The sequence below is a fragment of the Danio aesculapii genome, chromosome 12 (genome assembly GCF_903798145.1).
Source record: "Danio aesculapii chromosome 12, fDanAes4.1, whole genome shotgun sequence".
Taxonomy (NCBI): domain Eukaryota; kingdom Metazoa; phylum Chordata; class Actinopteri; order Cypriniformes; family Danionidae; genus Danio; species Danio aesculapii.
In genome coordinates, this window is record NC_079446.1 from 18,300,008 (window position 1) to 18,321,123 (window position 21,116).

At 39.6% G+C, this 21,116-nt stretch overlaps 2 protein-coding genes across 2 annotated transcripts in view; one reads left to right on the forward strand and one right to left on the reverse strand.

Moving 5' to 3' along the window:
• Positions 1-71: 71 nt before the first annotated feature.
• Positions 72-10,057, forward strand: LOC130238359 (procathepsin L-like). Its single transcript, XM_056469354.1, has 8 exons — positions 72-85; positions 7,712-7,868; positions 7,987-8,109; positions 8,417-8,569; positions 8,761-8,985; positions 9,445-9,613; positions 9,753-9,870; positions 9,958-10,057. The coding sequence occupies exons 1-8, from the start codon at positions 72-74 to the stop codon at positions 10,055-10,057; spliced, it is 1,059 nt and encodes a 352-aa protein (XP_056325329.1).
• A 10,535-nt stretch (positions 10,058-20,592) lies between these two features.
• LOC130238318 (procathepsin L-like) overlaps positions 20,593-21,116 on the reverse strand; it is a 4,761-nt gene continuing 4,237 nt past the window's right edge. The window contains exons 5-7 of the mRNA XM_056469292.1: positions 21,009-21,116; positions 20,778-20,895; positions 20,593-20,692 (exon numbers count right to left, since the gene is read on the reverse strand). The exon at positions 21,009-21,116 is cut by the window's right edge and continues 61 nt beyond it. Of these exons, the coding sequence (XP_056325267.1) occupies positions 20,593-20,692; positions 20,778-20,895; positions 21,009-21,116 (326 nt within the window). The remainder of the gene's footprint in view (positions 20,693-20,777; positions 20,896-21,008) is intronic.

Sequence of the window (21,116 nt, forward strand, 5' to 3'; positions counted from 1 at the left end):
GGTTTGTAAGCAGAAGAGGGCAGGTGTCAATCCTGAGAAGTGACAATGGCACTAATTTTATGGGTGCTGAGATGGAACTTCGTAAGTCCATACAACAGTGGAATCAATCAAAAATTGAATGTACTCTTATGCAAAAAGGCATACAGTGGATATTCAACCCACCTTCTGGATCTCACTTCGGTGGAGTATGGGAAAGGCAGATAAGATCTGTTAAAAAAATCTTGAAATCAGTACTGAAAGAGCAAAGGTTAACGGATGAAAGTTTGCATACATTGCTGTGTGAGGTGGAAGCAATAATAAATGACCGACCACTTACCACCGCTACGGATGATCCCACTGATTTGGAACCTTTGACACCCAACCACCTGCTACTATTGAAAAAACAACCAAACTTGCCTCCTGGACTTTTCAAAAAAGAGGACACATATGCACGTCGCAAGTGGAGACAAATTCAGTACATTGCTGACTTGTTTTGGAAGCGGTGGGTGCGTGAGTATTTGCCTTTACTTCAGGAGCGTCAAAAATGGTTTCAAGCCAGAAAAAACCTTTCAGTTGGAGATGTCGTTCTTATTGTTGATGAATCGTCTCCAAGAAATTCATGGGTTCTTGGAAGAATCACAAAACAGTTCCCTGACAAAAAAGGACTTGTGAGACGTGTGTTGGTTAAGACTAAAACCAATACCCTGGAAAGGCCAATAGACAAGCTATGCCTTATATGTGAAATGGACCGTTAAGCATCTGACAATTAAGTATCTGACAATTTCTTTGGATGCAAATTGTGGACACTGGACAGTTAAGAAGATTAAATTGATGCCTAAACATTGAAATTATATGGCTCTGTTTCTGTAAAAAAAAAAAAAAAGGGAAGCATAAGGTAATTGTCAGTCTGCCTGCCTGTCAATTAGGGGCCGGAAATGTAGGAGCCATATTTAATAGTTTAGTGTTTTAGGTAAGTTTTATATTTATATATATATATTTGCATGTTATATACTTTTTTATTTATACTGTTTTTATATACTTCTTATGTTCTTGCCATTTGCATGGCATATACTTTACGTTATTTTCTACTGCGCATGTGTAGTATGCTTCATATAGTTTCCACAGTTGGTGTGACACACGTGAGTTTTTAGTGCAATGTGCAGAAGTTGGAGAGCACAAGCTTTTGACCGTAGAAGTGAAATATTGGAGTCATTGTTCATCAGGCTGGAACAAACAAGTTGTATGTGAGTGGATTTTGACAACATTGGCACGTGTGGATGTCTAATGTGAAAATAAAACGAAGATACATTGAATTAGATGGACTCTCGTGTCTTGATCGAATGTAAGAGCACTAATACGCGTCAGGACTTGTGAATTAAGCAGAATGGTCACATGTACCCTACAATAGCCCTAAGGGCACTCCAGCCCGTAGAAAAGCAAGATCCGTCCGGGGACTGAGGGTGCGGTGACACAGTGGAGTGACGTGCACCCGGTGCATATCCGCGTGCCATGCCTGTCTGGGGACTGGATTGTGAAGCCAATGCTGAAGTGGTATCATATGAAGCAAACCGAGCGGCGTGACCGCAGCTGCAGATGTCATTTGCCACAGGAGCCTCTGAAAAAAATTTAGTGGGACCTCTATCTTCCTGTTGAGTTTGCTCAGACAAGAAAGCATTAGCATGGTGCGCTCCTCTGAGAGGCGTGCAACCATGGTGATTGAATCCAACTCCAGTCCGAGGAAGAGCTGAAAATAAGAGAATGTCTCTTACCTTCCTACCTGGATCCCACAGTGAGGCCAGAATGAGAGAAAGGAGTCCGTTCTCCTGCACTCTGAGATCCTGAGGCGAAGGGGCCCAGCGTTGCGAGCTGGAAGGCGGAGTGTCCCAGACTGGCAGGGCTCGGGTTTGCGCATCCGGAGAGAGAGGAAACTGCTCTCACACTCAAAGCAGAGACAAAGCACACAGATGAGGATCAAGGGGTCCACGGGCCCAAAAGCGACGGATGAGCCCCCACTGTAACCCTCAGACCGCTTGGCGGGGAGCAGCAGAGGTGACTTGCCCTAATACAAGAGCTTGCCGCGACCTCAGTTGCGCAACGGTCAAGCCTTTGCAATGAGGGCAATAACTGTCCGCGAGCACCGTCTCAACATGCCTGTGATCCGGGGTGAGGAAACCACCACATCTAGAAATGCACGGTCGAAACGACATCTTTAAAAAGACGCGCTACTCGACCATGTGCTCTCTTAGGTAATTCTGCTCTTTCAGTAAACTGCTCTTTTAGATCACCAGTAAAACACCAAGGAGACTAAAGCGGCTAAAAAGTCTTCCCCTGCACTGGTGAAGGTAATGCTTTCTTCTATGGAAGTCAGCTCAGCAGAAGGGTTCTTCAGTCTTGTGATCGGGTCTGAAGGAACAATTTTAATGAGCTGGCTCCAGCTCCGGCTGACTGATATAGCTCTCATAATGACTCATCAGGATCAGTTGTGGAGCCAAGTTCCGCCAAGTCAATTGGCATTTCAGTGGCCCGTTTTCTTACTCTTCAGAGTGATTAGTCGTCTGACGAACTCCCATAGTCTGTTTACCAGATACATGTCGAAGTTCCTTATAAAGGGGAACTCCTTAATCAGATTCAGGAAAGGTGAGTATGGAGAGAGGTACAAGTTTCTAAACTGCCCATTGCACTCATACTCTCACATTGTTTCTTCGATCCATGCTTAGGCACTCTCCTTCCCACCTTCAACAACCTGTTTGCTCTCTGAACTGACTTCTATTAGTTGTCACATCATTTGAAAAGCGTGACATAAATTTCGAGTGGTTTTGTTGAATCATGACATCTTTTCTCTATTTGTATTTGATTGCTGCTACTTGTGTTTAGCAGTATGAATGGCATGTGCATTAGAGTGCAGAATGTGTTTTGAGAATGAGAATTTGTTTAGAGTTTTGCTGAAAAGTCTAAAGCTGCGGTCACACTGCACTTTTCTGCTCATAAACTTCCATTCATACACACGCTAATAAGTCAGACCGGAAACATAAGGTCATGTGGCAAGTTTAGTAGTTTTTTGCATTGGAAAGTTCAAGCTTGATGAACTCTGACCTGCGAAATTGCACCATGGCCCGGTGTTTCAAAAGGTTTAATGCAAATAAAATTGATCCGGATTTAGTACGCCTTTTTTGCGATCCATGATCACGTAATTCAAATTACTTTTTGAGCGAGTTTTTCTGGATCAAAGTGATCCAAATCCTACAAAAAGGTCTGAAAAGCCCAAACTAAAGATTTGATCCGGATCAAAACCAATATTGGATTACGTGATCTAATCCAATTATGTAATAGTTTTTTCTTTTGAAAAACCCATTTTCAAGGTTTGATCTAATCCGTTATCCAATATCCTAGTGGATTACTTTTGAAAAACCAGGCCCATATGATTGCATGAGACCAATTGAGGATCAAAATATGACCTCTCTGGACAGAAATTTAAAACATGGACCAATCGCTCCCTTTTTTTAATGTCTAATTATCTTGTTTAATCCCGCCCCTTTTCGCAGCGCCATACGTCAGATTTTTGCAAGATGACAAGACATTTAAAAAAAAGCAAGCGACTGGTCCATATTCAAAATTTCTGTCCAAACAGGTCATGTTTTGATGCTCGATTGTCTCACGCAGTCAAGTGATGCGATTTGAACTTTCCAATGCTGCGATCTGCGAAACTTGACGCACGACCTTGCGTTTCCAGTCTTACGCATTCACGTGCGTATGAATGGAAGTCCAGTGTGACCGCAGCTTTAGTAGGATCTGCACATTGTGTTTTACCATGTGAAATGGTTTAAGGCATTGACAAAAGACTGCACAATTAGCTAAATGAGGTCATGGCAATTGAGAACTTTGTTCAGCCAATGGGTTTTAGTGTTTTAGCAATTAAGAAAACTGTACAGCTGCGGTCACACTAGAGTTTGTGAGTGCAAAATCTATGGACAAAGTCTATGGGGAGAAAAGTGGAGTGTGACCGCAGCTTAAGTATTATTCTAATTTTCTGATAAACTGAAATTGGTGTTTTCATTAGTTGTCATCAAAGTTAAAAGAAATAAACACTTAAAATATATCAGTCTGTGTGGAATGAATATATAAATTATACAAGTTTCACTTCTTGAATGGAATTAGTGAAATATGTTAACTTTTTGAAGATATTCTAGACTAAATACAGCAAGCTCTAACAAGGAAGCATTAGTCAAATCACATCCAAAACAAACCAACCAAGAGTAGATGTACGCAAACAAAGGACATGTGTTTAAAGTCAAGTAAATGAGGATAAGACAATCTAAATTAACAAGAGGGTGTGGTAACAAGAAACAAGAAGGCAGGATAAGGGTAGCAAAGCCATGTGCAAAAGCACAAAACAAACCAATGCTGCGTCCCAATTCGCATACTTATACTACACCCTAAAAGTATGTACTTTTTTGTAAAGGAAACATTTATACTTTTGAGTGTGCAACAGAACAGTATGCCAGCTTTGGGACATTTCTTTCATATTTAATTTCCTACCTTATTGGAGAAGCAGCAGCAGGTTAATCTCCCATTCACGAGTCTTTCATGCAGGGAAATCTCCTCAGGTCTTTGAATAATTATGCATTTAGATGTTAATGTCCAAACATATCTTTATATAAGTTCAGTATTGTTGTTGCAGATGAAACATAACACAGAAAACGCAATTTAAATATTTTCTAGTGGGCTAGATATTAATTAACAGTCATACAAACATCTTTACCAAAGCCTCTCTACTTGGTGGTTGGCCTTGCATGTCCATCATGTTTGTAGTTTATCTACACTTTTCACCCGCATTGGTAGTTATAAATGAGTTTACGTGTATGGTGGGCACTATCATGAGTGTATGGACGGTTCTACACTTAAAATTTTCCCTGGAAATAGTAAACCGTCCAACCTTTGGCATACTCTTTTCAACATACTACGATTTGGGACGTACTAATTGTATTTTCAAATACTATTTAGGACAGATATTATGTGAATTGGGATGCAGCATTAGAGACATTAAGCAAAGACACTGACTGTACAGACTGATAGAAAAGACCTGACTGTCAGAGTGGGACCCTGATCAAAAAGTTCAATAACTTGTTATTCTTTGTGGTAAAAAACAACAACAACTTGTTATTTTTGTGTACTCTGTGGAATGTCTGAGTCTTGAATGAAATACTACATTTAATGTTACCGATGGTGAGTCTATTGGGGTTCACTGTGTGTGTACTTTTGTAGATGTGGGTGTCTGTGGTTTTGTACTGACTCAATAGGTGCAGAGAATATAGCTGAGCTTATCAGAAAAAAAGCTTTTATGTTTCATTTAAAAATTCTTTTTCAAAAGGAATATAATTTTTGTATATTGTGTCAATTATAATACAGTTCATTTTGCATAGAAAGTCTGTAAGAAAAGATTAATATACAGTTTTTTGTTGTCTTTACAAAAGCAAGGAACGCCGTTTCTTAAATTTATGTGGACTGCAACAGGAAGACATATGCATTCTAACAGTGGTGGAAAAACACTAAATATGTATTAAATGCTTACATGCAACAGAGCTGTTTACATTATTTGAAATAGTGATACTTAAAAATAAACTTTTGTTTTAAATACACATATTTCAGCCTGGTCAGACTTATTTTGCAGCCCAACTTTTGTTTCATGTACCAATTCTATCAATTTATAATAAAAGTAACACAAATTTGTAGGAATAAGACATGTAAAACAAGAGAAGCAATTACTGAAATTGTGTTGGAACATAACAGGAATGAACGAATACATTTTGTAACAATTTTTTTAAATTTTACAGAAAGATTTTTGAAAGCAGAAATTTACCTCTTTCAAGTTAAGGCTAAAAGTTTAAAAAATAACTTACATGTGTTTCTTTAGACCATCCGGCCTCTGTAGATATGCTTACCTTTTCAAGCAGTGTCACTGTGTGGGAAAAATTGTGAACAGAAAGTCAACCTCGCACAAAAAAAGAGGATAACATGATTATGCTTTAAGACTTTTAAAGACCTTCTCAGAATATTTGAAGACCTCATCGCCACTTCAAGTTCTAATCAGTACCAAACCTTTAACTTAATAAACAGTTGCTAATAAACAGTTGTAGTTAAAGAAATAAATGGAGCACAACCATGCAACAGAACTTAGATGAGCTCAGAAGAAACAAACCTTGAAAGAAAATATTACGTGGTTGTTTTCAGCGACAGGTTTCAGGCACTGTTTAAACTCGTCTTTCTCAACCAGAAGTATGCAAACTTGCCATTTTGCTGTCTGTATTGCTATGGTTTCGCTACATGTGGAGAGCGTCACATCACCTTCTCGCATTTGTCGCAAATTACGTGACATCACCCAGACAGAGGAGCTTGGCCAGACTCTCCCTGCCTGAAGCAACTGAGGAAAATAAATATATTCATGCTTTTTTAGAGTCAATCAGTTCGGACAACGATTGAACAAAATATAATACCTCGTAAAAACGGGATTAAGATTGTTTACTAGCTTTTAAGGGCCTTAGTTTTCTCATAATTGATTAATCAATTTTTTATACTTTTAAGACCCTGCGGACACCCTGGAATATAGAAATAGGAATTGAAATAAGAATTGAAATATCTATGAATTTAGAACTGCAACTTAACATAAACTATCATCTGGCTTTTAACACTCATTTTATTAGCCAGAAGGTATAACGATAACATCTAATAACTTCTAATAATTATTTTGTATTTACATAAGATTCAGGTTTAAAATGTTTAGTAAGTGAGTGAGTAACCAGCTTGTTTCAGCTTTATGTTTTAATAAAGTAAAATGAATAAAAGATAAAATGGCAATTAAACAATTATCACTATAGTCAAACACGCATATTCTTAAATGTGCAAAGATGTTCTCTCTCCTGCAGCCAGAAAAGGATATATAAAGGACACATTAGTAGTGAAAGTATTGTCTACTAATTTTAGTCAGTCTAAATTATTAATAATATTTAGTAATTAGAATTAAAGTAATTAGTATTTAGTGTGAGTACAAAACAGGAGCCACTGATGCTATTTAAAAATGCTTAGTTTTCTAAATGGCCTCTGTGTTTTCTCTTGGATTATTTTCTGTCTAAGCATGTTGTCAAGCACACCCTTATGTGACAAGCACAAACAACACACCCAACAAACAAGACGTTACAAACTTAAAAAAAAAAAAATAATAATCTCTACATCCCCCATCAAGTGTAGCATATTTTATTAAGCTTTCCACTTGTGTATTGTAAATGTTGATTTTCTAAACTAAAATAACAAAATATTTCTGATTACTGTAATCTTGTTACAGTAGACTAATAATATAAAGAATCACCATAGTCCATTGATGGATTCTCTTTCTTGTGATGCTAGATCACATGAGAAGAAGAAGTTTTTGCTGGACCTGATTGGTTGTAAATACTTGTCTCATCATCACTGTGAGCCAATGAGAGACCGCCTCTATGTTCGGACAGGCTTTAAAACACTCAGTTGTAAGCTATCACAGTCAATAATTTGGTTTGCTTGTGAAAGGTGTGTAAATCTTTTTTTCTCTCTCTCTTAAAATTGCTTGCATGATATTTAGGTGACATTTAGTTCAATTTATAGTGCACAGATTCTGATGTGGCCTGTTCTGTTTTGTTAAAACATTAAGGTTTTTCTCCCTGTAATTGTTTATAATCTTCTCTTTACACAGCTTTAAACTGAGTCTTGTTTTTCTCTGTCACAGTCTTCCAGGCAAGATGATGTTTGCTTTGCTCGTCACACTGTGCATAAGTGCAGTGTTTGCTGCTTCAACTGTAGACATGCAGTTAGATGACCACTGGAACTCCTGGAAGAGCCAGCATGGAAGAATCTATCATGAGGTGGGAAGACTATAGTTTCTAGCCATATATTAGCTTTACATGAATGAATTAAAGCCATGCATGTGTTAAACATGAACTTGTGCTTTGCAATGGCTGACACATCTGTTTTGTTTTCCAGGACGTAGAGGTTGGGAGGAGAATGATTTGGGAGGAGAACTTGAGAAAAATTGAGCTACACAACTTTGAGTACTCCATGGGAAACCACACATTTAAACTGGGAATGAATCAATTTGGTGACATGGTGAGCAGTTTAGTATTACAGTCAAGTCATTTATTTCTCTCTATATATTTTTGTACACTACAAATCATCAAACAGATTTACAAACAATCAAAATGCAAGGATGATTTATCAGTGTAAAACCAGATAAGAATTTTTTTTTAATGATTAAATTATGATCAACATCATAGATTGGAGATTTAAGCCCAATGTATTTTAATGAATCTTCTGCAAAATGACTTTAATTCTCAATTCAAGTTGCTATTGACACCTTATATAGTAGTATTTGTAAAGCTGTTTTATTAAAACATTTCACGACATTCTCTTTTAGACAAATGAGGAGTTCAGACAGGCAATGAATGGTTATAAGCATGACCCAGACCGGAAGTCAAAGGGTGCATTGTTCATGGAACCCAGCTTTTTTGCAGCCCCTCAACAGATTGACTGGAGACAGAGGGGCTATGTTACTCCTGTAAAAGACCAGGTAAGTTTAAAGTAACTGAAAACTGCAAATGTTTTATGCTAAATTAGGACATGGTTGCATCTATTATGACTGATCCAATTACAGTTGAACAGGTAAACCCAGTTTGTGCTAAAATATAAATGCCTTTTAGTATTTCAGTATGTGTATCTGTAGCTTTACTGTTTGATGACTTTTCTCTCTTGTGGTTTTAGAAACAATGTGGATCTTGCTGGTCTTTCAGTTCAACGGGTGCCTTGGAGGGTCAGCTCTTCCGTAAAACTGGAAAGATGGTTTCTCTGAGTGAGCAAAACTTGGTGGACTGTTCCAGACCACAGGGCAATCAAGGCTGTAACGGAGGCCTCATGGACCAGGCTTTCCTATATGTTAAAGAGAACAACGGGCTGGATTCTGAGCAGTCGTACCCTTATCTTGCAAGGGTAAGAATCAGTTATGTGCTCTTCTGTCTTGTGCGTCTATGGTGGGTGTTTACCCTTAGGGTTTATTAATATAATTTGTTTTTACCAAACAAATTGGGTCTTTGTAGAATTTGGCTATTGCATATATGTGTAACTTACAAATATGACATTTCACATGTAACTTCTGGGTAATTTATTTAATGCATAGGTCTACTTTTTTTAACTATACTCATATTTAATTTGTGCGTTCATTTCCTTTGCTTAAATGCAACTAGTTTCTTATAGTAGCTTGACTGTACATACAAATTACCTATATTTTTAAAGTGTAACATGAACTGGGAATGTTTGTAGTACTATACACAAGTGAACATTTGCAGATTGTGATTACTTGAAATCATGTTTTTTTTTTTTTATCTCTTTGACTGAAGATCTAAGTATTTTGAAACTTCAGTGTACCGTTTTCTTATTTTAACTTTGCAGGATGATCTGCCATGCCGGTATGACCCCCGTTTTAATGTCGCTAAAGACACTGGATTCGTTGACATCCCCAGTGGTAACGAGCTTGCTCTGATGAATGCTGTTGCTGCTGTGGGTCCTGTATCTGTTGCTATTGATGCAGGACATCAATCCATACAGTTCTATCAGTCTGGTTGGTTTCTGATATCACTCAACTCTAGTTTTAATTGGATTTTTGCTAAAATTGTTGTTTATGCAACTATTACAAACATGTCTTAATTTATTCTGCCTGAACTTACTCTGCCTTAACTTTTTAATATTCTGAACTTTAGGCATCTATTATGAAAAGGCATGCAGCAGTAGTCAACTTGATCATGGAGTCTTGGTGGTTGGCTATGGTTATGAGGGTGCTGATGTTGCTGGTAGAAGATACTGGATTGTGAAGAACAGGTATGGTACCAAAAATCTTTAGTTTTGCCGGCATAAGCTTGATGTTTTCGTATTTTATTAATTATGTCCCTACCCCCCTTTTTTTAGCTGGACTGACAAATGGGGTGACAAAGGCTACATCTACATGGCTAAAGACAAAAACAATCACTGTGGCATTGCAACATCGGCCAGCTATCCCCTAATGTAAGGCCACTGGAGCCTTCTCTGCATTCTGAAATTGACAGTTCATGGTTTCTCTTTATTTTAATGTATTTTACATTCTTCTATTTTATCAAATTGTATTGCAGTTAAGGTTATGATATGTAGTAGTCTTTTAGGGAAATCCATTCTTTTTCTGTTGTTTCATAAAGTCTCGTAGTTTTAGTTTGGAACACTGCAAATCTATCTGCAGCAAGTGCCTTCTATTGACCTTATTCTTCAATGCGGAGGTGAACATTTCTTTGCAATTGTTTTAGAACTTCCGATTTAGTCGCCTATTGGAGAAATGACTTGAAACAATTAACATCAGAAAACGGTCAAACTACTTGCTCTACAAACAAGTGTTTGCATGACTATACAGACCAAATAGAATACTATAATAAGAAAATATAAGTTTGCAACAAAGTAGCATAATGGGCTGTTTTAACGTCTAAAATGAATGGAAGTGAACGACACCGTAAGTCTCGAGCCAAAAACATTCAAATAGCTGCTACCGCTCGTATGTGAAGAATAAGGTGAATAAGGTTAAGTTATCTAATAATCTAGAAGACACCTTTTGTTGATCAGTGAACCATTTTATATTGTGATCTGAATCATTTCACTCTGTCCGAAGCTTAACTTTGAGTAGTGTAATATGTTTCTCTAATGCAAACGATTATACAAGAATGTGCTGTGCTATATCTACTGTATTTGACCTGTAAATGGATAAACATTAAATATTCTGGCATGGAAAGCTCAAGTCTGTACTGTATTTATTTGCACACGGATTCCTGTAGGAATAGTAGGAATTAAAAGCATTTCTTACATTAGGTCTGTGTTGAACTGCATTTAAGAGATTAAGACTAAGCTATTCTATGTGATAACATTTTATATAACCAGATCAAATGTTTGACCACAAAGAAATCTATTTAAAGGTACATCAACCTCAACAGTATTGTTTTAATATCCATTACGTATCATCATTAGCACGTGAATGCAATTGTTTAATGCTGATTAAATGCAATTTGTACGTTAACCTATGTGTAAATAGATTAGCTGAAAATGTTTTCTATAAAAAAAGGCTGGATTAGAGAAAATTACTAAGCTTTTGTTTTGTTTTTTTTAAGAAGAGCTGTTTAACCTCCTCAAATGTGGTTTACTGTAAGGACTTTACTATATATAGTTTAAAACAGGGATATAAAAAGTTTTTAGTGTGCATTTTAATTGCCCTTGAAGTCAAACTTAACAAAAAATACAGTCTGTGGCTTTTTACATTTAATAGGCTAATTTCTTTAGAACCTCTTACACTATGGGGTGTTGTTATTTTCAAACACACAGCTAAAGTTGTCCCAGGCAGATTTTGACTACATGAAAGTTCTATATCACTAGAGATGTACCAGTTACTATAGCTTTATCACTAGCTCTGGTATACTTTTTAAAAATAATAATTAAACAGTCTATCATCAATTATTCCTTACTTTAGTGTCAGCCCCACTTTTTTGGCATAATGACAATTTGACATGTTCAAATAAAATTTTTGTAAATCTTCAATGCTTTGGTGTAGTCAGTGATGGCAAAAGTACACACTTCCTTTCCTCAAGTAGAAGTACAGATACTCATGTATAAAACGACTCTGGTAAAAGTTGAAGTACTGACTACACTTTTGTACTCAAAAAAAAGTAAAGAAGTACAGCTTAAAATATGTAATGAAGTATAAAGAACCAATTACTACTACATGTTTTAGTTTAACTAGGTAGGCAACTATCTGGTTTCCCCCACAGTCTAAAGACATGTGATATGGGAGAATAAGTAAACAAAATTGATCGTAGTGCATGAGTGTGTGTGAATGTGAGAGTGTATGGGTGTTTCTCAATAATGGGTTGCGGCTCTAAGGGCCGCGGCCCCAAGATGGTGCTAGGGGGGCAGCAAAGAAATTCTAGATAATGGGTAATCAACAGGCCCATCTGGATTATTTTTGTGTCCCGCATCATTCTGAAGGTTAATGTATTTCTTTATTATATTTTGAGCTCAAAAGTACTGCAAATATTAAGTATTATGTTTGTATCATTTAAATAGAGAAGAAAGGAAGCGCAGCACCACAAGACTATATGTATGGGGACTTTTATTGATTAAGCGCTCTCAGCCAGGTGCTTGCCTGCTGCTCCTGCCTTAAGGCTGATTTATACTTCTGTTACAAGCACACGTGTATACTCCGGTCGCAGACCCCTCACCGTGACGCTGAAGCCTGGTTTATACTTTTGTGCCAAGAGATTGTCGTGATTCATGGCGCCTGCCTTGCGCGTAGTCGTGCATTTATCTGCAAAAATTCTTCGGAAACGCTAGCTGAAAGTAGGATTTTATGTTCCTCTGTGTTGAGTTGAGGCAGAAGTGCAACAAGTTTAATCATAAGATAAACAAAACAAAAGTTTCCATCTGGAGCTCCTTCACTGGATTCTACACTCGCTCCATCGGGCTCGTGACTCTCAGGACTGCCCACAGTAGTTATTAATACCAAGCTGACCAATCACAGACCTTGTGCTATGTGTCCTTGCGACATGTAGTTAAATTTTTTGAGAGGTGCATGACAGGGGCGACGTCAGCCATGGCCAGGGCTATGCGATTATGCGAAAGCTGCACCAGAGCATATGCTTGCACTTGACTCAAAAGTATAAATCAGCCTTGACGCGCACCTCTCAAAAAATGTAACTACATGTCATAATGACGCATAGCACAGGCTCTGTGATTGGTCGCCTTTGTAGCAGTGATGAGTGTGGGCAGTGCTGAGAGCCGCAAGCCCGATGGAGCAATTGTTTACAAGTGTGGAGTCCTATGAAATAGCTCCAGATGGAAACTTTTGTTTTATGTTTACCTTATGATTAAAGATGTTGCACGTCCGCCGGCTCCCACCTCTGAATGAGTGAATTTTAGTTGCTTGTACATTAAGGTAGCCTTTAGAAAAAAACAAAACACCAGCAAAGAAACTCAATACTGAGGAATATAAAAACCTACTGCCAGCTAGCGTTTCGGAAGTGTTATTGCAGAGCAACACAAACAGCACACCGAAAGATAAATGCATGGCTATGCGCACGGCAGGCGCCGTGGGTCACAGCAATTACTCAACGCACAATTATAAATCACCCTTTAAGGCTGATTCGTCTGCGTCAATCGCATGCGTATGGTATGGCGCAGCCATTGCAGAATCACAAAGCCATCGCCGTGGTTAAAGTCTGGTTTATACTTATGCATTGAGCAATCGCCGTGATCCACGGTGCATGTCTTGCATGTGGCTGTGCATTTATACATCTGCGTGCTGTTTGTGTTGCTCTGCGATAATACTTTCGAAAAGCTAGCTGGCATTAGGTTATGTTATGTATCGATTTTCTTTGCTGGTGTTTTGTTTTTTCTGAACGCTACCTTAATGTACAAGTAGCTAAAACTCGCTCATTCAGAGGCGGGAACCAACACATGTGCAACAACATTATTCATAAGGTAAACACAAAACAAAAGTTTCCATCTGGAGCTCCTTCACAGGACTCCACACTTGTAAACTAGGGCTGCACGATAACAGAAAAAATGATAATTGCGATTATTTTGCTCAAAATGTTAATCACAATTAATAAAGACGATTATTCCTTTGTATATGTAATATAATATAATGTAATATAGAACAGTTCACATACTTCACAAACATCGAAGATGTTTAAGAATGTCATAGAAGATTAAAATAATGGCTTGTTAGGTTCATTGGGCATCCTGGGTGCAAACAACAAGAGTTTTAGTTAGACTTTTTGAGTGTGATGAGCAGTTCGTTGTTAGTTTTTATTTAAATACCTTGAGGTGGAACTAAACAGCGCATTCTCTCCGCCTCCTCATTCACAAACAACAGGACGTGCTGCTGAAGCACGCAGGAGAGACAGCTTTACACTCAGTCATTCATAATCTTAGCTGTTGTATTGGAGTCGAAAGAATATATTAAAGCAGAATGTTCTTTTAACAGTCCTGATATGTTTAATCTTTTCCTTTTGCAAAATTCCTGTCATTTAAATCGAAAGCAGTGCCCGTCAATTGGTGTTTATCTATAAGATACACCTTTGTGAATGTTTTATGTGTATAGTCTTTAATGTGTTTTTAGTCATTTTATTTTATTCAAAGCAGCACTCAGATGCGAATTTATCTTCGAAAACATGACACGAGAGAGATGTGTTGGATGATTGCTTTTTTTTTTGAACGCGCGCGATCATTTTCTGATCCTTTGCACTATGTTTTAATCAAAAGACAGGTAATTTAATAACTTTCAATGTGCTAAAATATTTGTTAAACGAATGTTGTTTTAAAAAAAGCATATATACATATTAAAACTGTAAAACAGAATAAAGTGCATGGTCTAATTGGAAATAAAGGAAATTAGTTATCGGTTTCATAATTTAATGCATAAATTGATCTGAAACTTTTAATTACATTTTCTTTTCTTGTAAATAATAAAAGTTGCATCAGATTTTTGAAAATGAACCTAAATACCCACGTGAACAGGGCCACAATTACTTTTTTTTACATTTAAACAATTGGATACAGTGTCTTCTGTCTACATGACTGGCATACATATTAGAAAAAAACTGCTGAATATCTGCGAATATTTGGTTAACTTATAAAACAAATGTTGTCTGGTTTAATGATGTTAGTAATGCATAGAAAAACACAAAGCAGAATTTTTTTAGATGTGCGCGTTGACATCAACCATGGCGAGGGCTATGTGACTGCGGGTGCACAAGACCATACACGTGTGCTTGACGCAGAAGTATAAATCAGCCTTGACGCTGATGCTCATAAGTAAAGTACTGATACTGTCATGAGCCAGGTCTGATCTCATTAATTCTTAATTCTCTCACTCTCAGTATTGTTTTTTGTCTCTCAGCTGTAGACCCTTCCCAATAACTATCATTTCTGAATCCTGTCCCCAGCCGGGGTTTGTCAGCAATTGCCAGCTCTCTTCCTCTTCTCCTTCACTGACCAATCAAGCGGGTCCCTTCTGTTCTCATCGAAACGTTAGTAGTGCTGTGCACTGCCGAGGCTCCGCGTGCGGCAGCCTGCCTGTGTTGAACTTTTCCCTAATAAGCTGTCTTTATTTTGCCCGCACCTCTGGTATTCTGTCTGGTTCGTTACAGAATAATCTGACCAACATGAATCCCTCTGGAGAGTCCCCGATTCGCTCCGTGGTCGAGCGACAGGGAGTCCTGCTTGGCCGTCATGAAGAGGAGCTATCGGCCACCAGATATACCATGGAGAGTCTGGCAGTGCAGGTTACAGAGCTTACCAATCAGCTGCAATATTTAAGGCCTGGAGGGCAGGCTGGTTTAGAGAATCTCCTGCTAGGCGAACCACGAATCAATAACCCTCCTTGCTACTCCGGTCACCCGACCCAGTGCAGAGCCTGTGCCGAAGTGGTCTTCTCTCTCCAGCCAGCCACGTACGCAGAAGATCGCACTAGGATCGCTTTTGTTCTCTCCCTCCTCACTGGTCGGGTGAGAGAGTGGGGCACCGCGGTCTGGGAGTCCAACTCGGATTGCTGCTCTCGCTTTTCGCTCTTCAAGCAGGAGATGGTCAAAGTTTTCGACCAATCGGTGTTTGGGCGTGAGGCATGCCGTCATCTTGCAGCTCTTCGTCAATCTAGAAGGTCAGTGGTCGACTACGCCATCGAGTTTCGCACATTAGGTGTGACTAGTCAATGAAATGAGCCAGCTCTCATCGCTCAATTTATCGACGGTCTCAATGTTGATGTCAAGGAGGAACTCTTTACTCGGGATCTACCTCAACACTTCGATCAACTTGCTGAGCTGGCCATCCGGGTGGATAAACGCATTGATATGCGTCGCCGTACCTGCAGGGAGGCTTCCGAACAGCAGTCACAACCCTCCTCAGCTGGCCCCCTAGTCACCGCTTCGCCACCGCTTCTTCTACGGAACACCAGCGCCACCTTATGGAGCGGAGGTGTATGTATTGTGGCGCTCTTGGTCATTTTTGCCCGTCTCTGTCCGGTAAAGACGAAGCGACAGTAGATCGAGGAGTACTGGCGAGCTCGACAACCCTTTCCTCCTCCACTAGGTCTCGGACCTATCTCTGCTCACTTGCATTGTCCCGAGGTTTCAGTGGACTGCTAGGTGTTCATTGAATCCGGTGCTGAAGTTTGCTTTCTAGATGAAGTGTGGGCTATCCAGCATAAGATCCCACTGAAGGACTTGACCGAACCCATCAAAGTCTTCGCCCTAGATGGACAGCTTTTGGCCTCTGTGTGCCGCACCACTATTCCCGTGAGGATAATTATTTCGGGCAATCATCATGAGACTATTTCTTCCTTTTTATTTAATTCTCCTCAAGTCCCTATGGTACTCGGTCATACTTGGCTGGTTAAACATAATGCTCAGATAGACTGGGTTAAGAGCAACATAATGTCATGGTGTCTTTCGTGTCACGTCAAATGTCTTGTCTCTGCTGTGTCTCCCGTGTCTTCTGTTTCTGTGTTTCAGGAGGAACCCGGTGATTTATCTGGTGTTCCGGAGGAGTACCACGATCTGCGAGCAGTGTTCAGTCAGTCCCGGGCGGCCTCTCTCCCCCCTCATCGCCCTTTTCACTGCAATATTGATTTCATTCCTGGCAGCACACCCCTCACGGTAAACTTTACTCGTTATCTGTACTGGAGCATGAAGCCCTTGATAAGTATCTCTCCGAATTCTTGGGAGCGGGTACTATAGTTCATTTCACCTCTCTGGCGGGGGCTAGCTTCTTCTTTGTTAAGAAGAAGGATGGCAGCCTTCGTCCCTGTATTGATTATCGGGGGCTTAGTAGCATAAGCGTAAAGAATCGTTATCCTCTACCGCTATTGTCTACTGCTTTTGAGATCCTTCAGGGGGCTAAGATCTTCACCAAACTCAACCTTTGCAACGCTTATCATCTTGTTCGGATTAAGGCTGGTCAAGAGTGGAAGACTGCCTTCAATATCCCTGCTGGCCACTTCGAATATCGCGTCCTTCCCTTCCGATTGGTAAAAGCTCCCTCAGTTTTCCAAGCCCTAGTTAATGACATTCTCAGAGATATGCTCAACATCTTTGTCTATGTTTATCTCGACGACATACTAATCTTCTCTCCCTCTCCGCAGACCCATGTACAGCACGTTCGATGAGTACTGCAATGTCTTCTTGAGAACCGTCTATTTGTTAAGGCAGAGAAATGGGTCTTCCACAACAGTTTCATCACGTTTCTCGGTTCTGTAATCTCCTCTGAGGGCATCGGCATGGATCCAACTAAGATACGCACGGTGTTAAATTGGCCCACTCCTGATTCCCGCACTGCTTTGCAGCGCTTTCTTGGTTTTGCTAATTTTTACTGTCGCTTTGTACATAATTTCAGCCAAATTGCCGCTCCGTTTTTTGCGATCACCTCGACTAAATCACAGTATTTATGGTCCAACGAAGCTCAGTCCGCTTTTCAATTAAAAGGTCTTTTCGCCACCGCTCCTATTCCCATTACACCTGACCCCTCAAAGCAATTTATTGTAGAAGTGGACTCCTCCAGTACAGGAGTCGGGCTGTTTTATCCCAGCGATCCTCCGTCGACGGCAAGGTCCACCCCTGTGCCTATTTTTCCCACCATCTTTCACTGGCCGAACAAAATTATGATGTCTAGCCCTCGGCGAATGGCGCCACTGGCTCGAAGGCGCGGCTATCCCCTTTTTAGTTTACACCGAACATCGCAATCTCGCTTATCTCCGCACGGCTAAGAGACTCACGATTTGATTTCAAATCTCTTATCGGCCTGGAACTAAGAGCATTAAGCCTGACGCATTAGTTCAGCACCTCGGACAGCAACCCACCCTCTAAGACCATACTACCCAGCAAATGCATTCAAGAAGCAGTCACGTGGGGAATCGAACGTGCTGTTAAGAGACTTCTTACCGCTTTTATTATCCCTAGCGGGTACCCAGAGGACAAGCTCTATGTTCTGTGCGCTGCTCGTCAAGAGGTCCTTAGCTGGTGTCATTCTTCCAACCTCTCCGCTCATCCAGGCATTAAGGATAGTTACTCCACCGCGCACCAACGTTTCTGGTGGCCATCGATGCACCGTGACATCCAGCACTTTATCAAGTCTTGTTCAGTCTGTGTGCAATCCAAATCTAGTAATAGTCCACCCGCAGGATTCTACGACACCTCCCTATTCCTACTCGACCCTGGTCTCATATAGCCATGGATTTTGTCACCGGTCTTCCGCCCTCGTCCGGTAATACTGTCATCATAACAATAGTCGACCGCTTCTCTAAGTCTGCGCACTTCATTCCCGCTCCTGAACTTCCTTCCGCGAAGTAGACTGCTGCTTTAGTCTTTGACCATGTGTTTAAGATTCACAGTTTACCCACGGACATCGTTTCAGACCGAGGTCCACAATTCGTCTCGCAATGTTGGAAAGAATTTTGTCGCCGCATCGGCTGTTCTGCAAGTTTGTTTTCGGGGTTCCACCCTCAGACAAACAAGCAGGCTGAACATGTCAATCAGAATCTGGGACGGCTTCTCCGTACCCTTACTGCGCGTAACCCGTCTAATTGGTGCCAACAATTAGGGTGGGCCGAATACGCGTACAATTCCTTACCCACATCTTCTACTGGCATCTCTCCTTTTCACGCGTGCTTAGGCTACCAACCTCCCTTGTTTTCTACTCAAGAATTTGAATCCACCGTACCGTCAGTCGAAGCATTCATCAAACGATGTCAACGTACCTGGAAGATCGTACGTAACACTCTCACTAAAACACAGGAACGTACTCGCCAAGCCGCTGATCGACGCTGTGTTAAAGCCCCGAGATATATTTGTGGTCAAAGAGTATGGCTCTCCACTCGTCACCTTCCGCTCCAGTCATAATCTCGCAAGTTAGCACCTAAATTTGTCGGACCCTTTCAGATCACCAAGATCATTAACCCCACTGCGGTTTAACTAAACTTACCCCATAACCTCCGACGCGTTCATCCTGTCTTTCATGTCTTGTGTATTAAACCTGTCGTTCGCTCTCCCTCCCCTCCCACCCCCTCTATTCCCGCTCTAGTCAATGATTCCATTTTTAGGGTCAAGAAGATCCTAGCTGTATGTCCCCATGGTTGGGGAGTGCAGTATCTTATCGATTGGAAGGGGTACGGTCCCAAGGAGAGAAGTCTGGTATTCTGTCTGGTTCATTACAGATACCAGAAAAATCGACTTGTCAAAAAAAATAAATAAATAACAAATTGAATGATGTACTTAAGTGAAGTGGTGTAGTGATGTAGTTAATACAAGTGTTGTTTTAAGTACAGTAATTTGATTAAATTTAAAATTCATCCTAAAACACATTTGGTTAATCTTATTGATGTGTCTTTTCCCTTTTTTTAATCAACATATGTCTTTCTGCAGTATGTATAAATATACATACACGCGCACACACACACACACACACGCACACGCACACACTACCGCTGTCCCACCCCAAAGTATAAGTGCTTCTAAAGAAATTAGACTATTAAACATAAGGCATGGACTTCATTTTTTAAGTCTAACTTCAAGGGAAACTAAATAGCACACTAAAAACACTTTACAGTATATCCTGTTTTTAAATTATATATAGTTAAGTCAACTACAATAATGTCCTCAAACCACATTTGAAAAGGTTATTAAACAGCTCTACTTCAAGCAAAAAAAAAAAAAGATTAATAAATCTCTCTAATCCAGCATTTTCTCTAATACTATTATTGCATGAGTTAGTTTTGCATCAATTAATTAGAATTACGTGCTAATGTGCTAATAATGATAAGTCATAGATACTGAAACTACTGTTGAATGTCAATGTCATGTTGATGTACCTATAAATGGATTTCTTCGTGGTCATGCATTTAGTCCAGTTATACAGAATTCTATCAAACAATCAGAATAGCTTAGTCTTAATCGTTCAAATGCACTGTGAAACTGGATGTACACACCATTAAGCTTAACACAGACCTAATGTAAGAAATGCTTTTAAAACCATTTTTTTATTATGGCTACAGGATAGCCATGCTTGCATGAGGTTCATGTGCAAATAAATACAGTACAGACTTGAGCTTTCCATGCCAGAAGATTTAATATTTATCCATTTACAGGTCAAGTACAGTAGATATAGCACAGCACATTCTTGTATAATCACTTGCATTAGAGAAACATATTACACTACTCAAAGTTAAGCTTCAGACAGAGTGAAAAGATTCACATCACAATACAGAAAGGTTCACTGGTTAACAAAAGGAGTCTGCTAGATTATTTCCCTCCAAGATACCTTAACCTTGTAGATGACAATTGCTACAAATATATTTACAGTGATCCAAACTAAAACTATGTGATTTATAAAAAAAGAAAAAGAACTGATTTTCTTAAAATACTACCACATATCATAGGGCTAACTGCAGTACAATTTGATGAAATAGAAGGGTTAAATATATATTAAAAATAAAGAGAAACCATAAACTGTTATTTTCAGATTTAAAAAAAGGCTGCAGTGGCCTTACATTAGGGGATAGCTGGCCGATGTCGCAATGCCACAGTGATTGTTTTTGTCTTTAGCCATGTAGATGTAGCCTTTGTCACCCCATTTGTCAGTCCAGCTAAAAAAGGGAGAGAGGGGAAAATTTAATTGAAAACAGGCAATCAAGCTTGTGCCAGCAAAACTAAAGATTGTTGGCATCATACCTGTTCTTCACAATCCAGTATCTTCTACCAGCAACATCAGCACCCTCATAACCATAGCCAACCACCAAGACTCCATGATCAAGTTGACTACTGCTGCATGCCTTCTCATAATAGATGCCTAAAGATCAGAATATTAAAAAAGAACTTAAGGCAGAGTATTACATGTTTGTATAAACCATTTTAGCAAAAATACAATTAAAATTACAAAGTTGAGGGAAATCAGACACCTACCAGACTGATAGAACTGTATGGATTGATGTCCTGCATCAATAGCAACAGATACAGGACCCACAGCTGCAACAGCATTCATCAGAGCAAGCTCGTTACCACTGGGAATGT

Excerpts from the sequence above, each read along its gene's own strand:
- LOC130238359 (XM_056469354.1), top strand. Across the intron at positions 8,570-8,760 it reads TTACTCCTGTAAAAGACCAG|AAACAATGTGGATCTTGCTG; the intron begins GTAAGTTTAAAG and ends TTGTGGTTTTAG. Across the intron at positions 9,614-9,752 it reads CATACAGTTCTATCAGTCTG|GCATCTATTATGAAAAGGCA; the intron begins GTTGGTTTCTGA and ends TCTGAACTTTAG.